This window comes from Durio zibethinus, chromosome 24, assembly GCF_047325235.1.
Source record: "Durio zibethinus cultivar Kanyao isolate XHJ-2024 chromosome 24, ASM4732523v1, whole genome shotgun sequence".
NCBI classification, from domain to species: Eukaryota; Viridiplantae; Streptophyta; class Magnoliopsida; order Malvales; family Malvaceae; genus Durio; species Durio zibethinus.
The window spans coordinates 17,251,998-17,253,984 of NC_143185.1; the positions used below are offsets into that span (position 1 = coordinate 17,251,998).

The following is a 1,987-nucleotide window of genomic DNA, read 5'->3' on the forward strand; positions in this document are numbered from 1 at the left end:
TTTTGGGTTTTCAACTTGATTCCCTTTTTTTTTTATGTTAAGCGAAATACTTCTTCACTACATCAGAATTAATAGGACTGGGAAGTTCATCTTCGTCCACTTTTAACAGAATTAATGCTCCTCCTAAAAAGGTTTTTTTTATAACATACGATCCTTCCTAATTCGGGGTCCATTTCTTTCTATCATCATGCTCACTTGGAAGAATTTTTTTCAGTACCAACTCTTCTTCTCGAAACTAACAAGGTCTGACCTTTTTGTCATGAGCTCTCATAATCTTTATTTGGAACAATTAGCCATGGCAAAGTGCTATCAATCTCTTATTTTTAATAAAATTCAATTGCTCATAGCATTCTTAAATTCATTTAGGTTCTTCTAATCCAATTTCCCTTAAGACCTTTAGCGATAGGATTTCTACTTTTATTGGCAATACAACTTTCATCTTATAAACCAAAGAAAAAATAGTTGCCCTAGTAGAAGTGCGTACAGAAGTTTGATATGCATGTAGAGCAAAAGGTAATTTTTTGTGCCAATTCTTGTATGTTTTAGTCATCTTTTCCAAAATCCTTTTGATGTTCTTATTTGTAGCTTTCATTGCCCCATTCATTTTTAGACGATATGGAGCTGAATTGAGATGTTTGATCTTAAATTGAGCACACACTTCTTGCATCATCTTGCTATTCAAATTCTTAGCATTATCTGAGATTATTCTTTCTGGGAGCTCATTTTTGTAAATTATTTCTTTTTTGATGAATTTGCAAACCACCGATCTCTTCACGATTATGAAAGAGGTAGCTTCGACCCATTTAGTGAAGTAATCAATCATCACAAAAATGAATCCATTCCTATTTCAAGCTTTTAGTGTGATAGGCCTAATGACATCCATCCCTTACATAAAAAATGGCCAAGGTGGTAATATGACATGTAAAGCACTGGTTGAAGCATGAATCCTATCAGCATAAATCTGGCATTTATGACATTTTTTAGCATAGTCAATGCAGTTTTTTTCCATTGTCAACTAGTAATATCTAGTTCGTATGACCTATCTTGCTATCATATGCCCATTTGCATGTGCTCCACATACACCATTGTGCACCTCTTCAGTAATCCTTATAGCTTCAGATATACTTATACAACGTAATAACACTTGGTCATTACCTCTTTTGTATAAAATTTCCCCATCTAAAAAGAATCCCATGGTCAATTTTCGTAAGACTCTCTTATTATTTTTTGTTGCTAAATTTGGGTACTACTGATTATTTAGATATTACATAATATCATGGTACAATGTACTGGCATGTCCTTGATATATATTTTGATAGGTTAAATTTCAACAATATCAGTAATCTGTACCATTGTAGCCAAGGTAGCCAAGGCATCTGTAATCTGATATTCTTTATGAGGTAAGTGTTCAAATTGAATTACTTTGAATTGTCTACACAGCTCTAAGATGTACTTATGATAAGGAATAAGCTTTGAATCCCTTGTTTTCCATTCACCTTTTAATTGATAAATGACTATAGCTGAATACCCAAACACCTTTAATGCTTCAACTTTTTTATCCAAAGCAACATACAATCCCATAACACAAGCCTCATATTCAGCTACATTATTGGTGCAATTGAAATTCAATCTTACTGTAACAAGGTAATAATGTTCTGTTGGAGATATTAAAACTGCTCTAATCCCGTGCCTCATGGCATTAGCAGTCTCATCAAAATACGTCATCATATCTTTCCATCATCTTCTTTTAACTCTGAGATGGGCATTAATTTTTCATCTAAAAAATCAAGCTTCATAGGCTCATAATCATCAGCAACCCTATCTGCTAAGAATTTAGCAATGATACTTCCTTTGATTGCTTTTTGGCTTATATATACTATATCATATTCTGAAAGCATCACTTACCATCTTGTGATTCTTCTTGATAATAAAGGCACCTCGAAGATGTATTTGATGAGATCCAGTTTAACTATGAGCCAAGTTATAT

The 1,987-nt window shown here is 33.1% G+C and overlaps 1 protein-coding gene across 1 annotated transcript; it reads right to left on the reverse strand.

Annotated features, from left to right (window-relative positions):
- Window positions 1-358: 358 nt before the first annotated feature.
- On the reverse strand, window positions 359-1,195 carry LOC149511995 (uncharacterized). Its single transcript, XM_089753467.1, has 3 exons — window positions 1,082-1,195; window positions 891-961; window positions 359-842 (listed from the first exon to the last, which is right to left on the reverse strand). The coding sequence occupies exons 1-3, from the start codon at window positions 1,193-1,195 to the stop codon at window positions 359-361; spliced, it is 669 nt and encodes a 222-aa protein (XP_089609593.1).
- Between the last annotated feature and the right edge of the window lie 792 nt (window positions 1,196-1,987).

What these genes read in the sequence shown, in the direction of transcription:
- LOC149511995 (XM_089753467.1), bottom strand. Translation starts at nt 1,195, where the DNA reads ATGGGATTCTTTTTAGATGGGGAAATTTTATACAAAAGAGGTAATGAC. An exon ending in CTGAAGAGGTGCACAATGGT is followed by an intron (nt 962 to 1,081) that starts GTATGTGGAGCA and finishes CATAAATGCCAG; the next exon opens with ATTTATGCTGATAGGATTCA. An exon ending in CCACCTTGGCCATTTTTTAT is followed by an intron (nt 843 to 890) that starts GTAAGGGATGGA and finishes AGCTTGAAATAG; the next exon opens with GAATGGATTCATTTTTGTGA.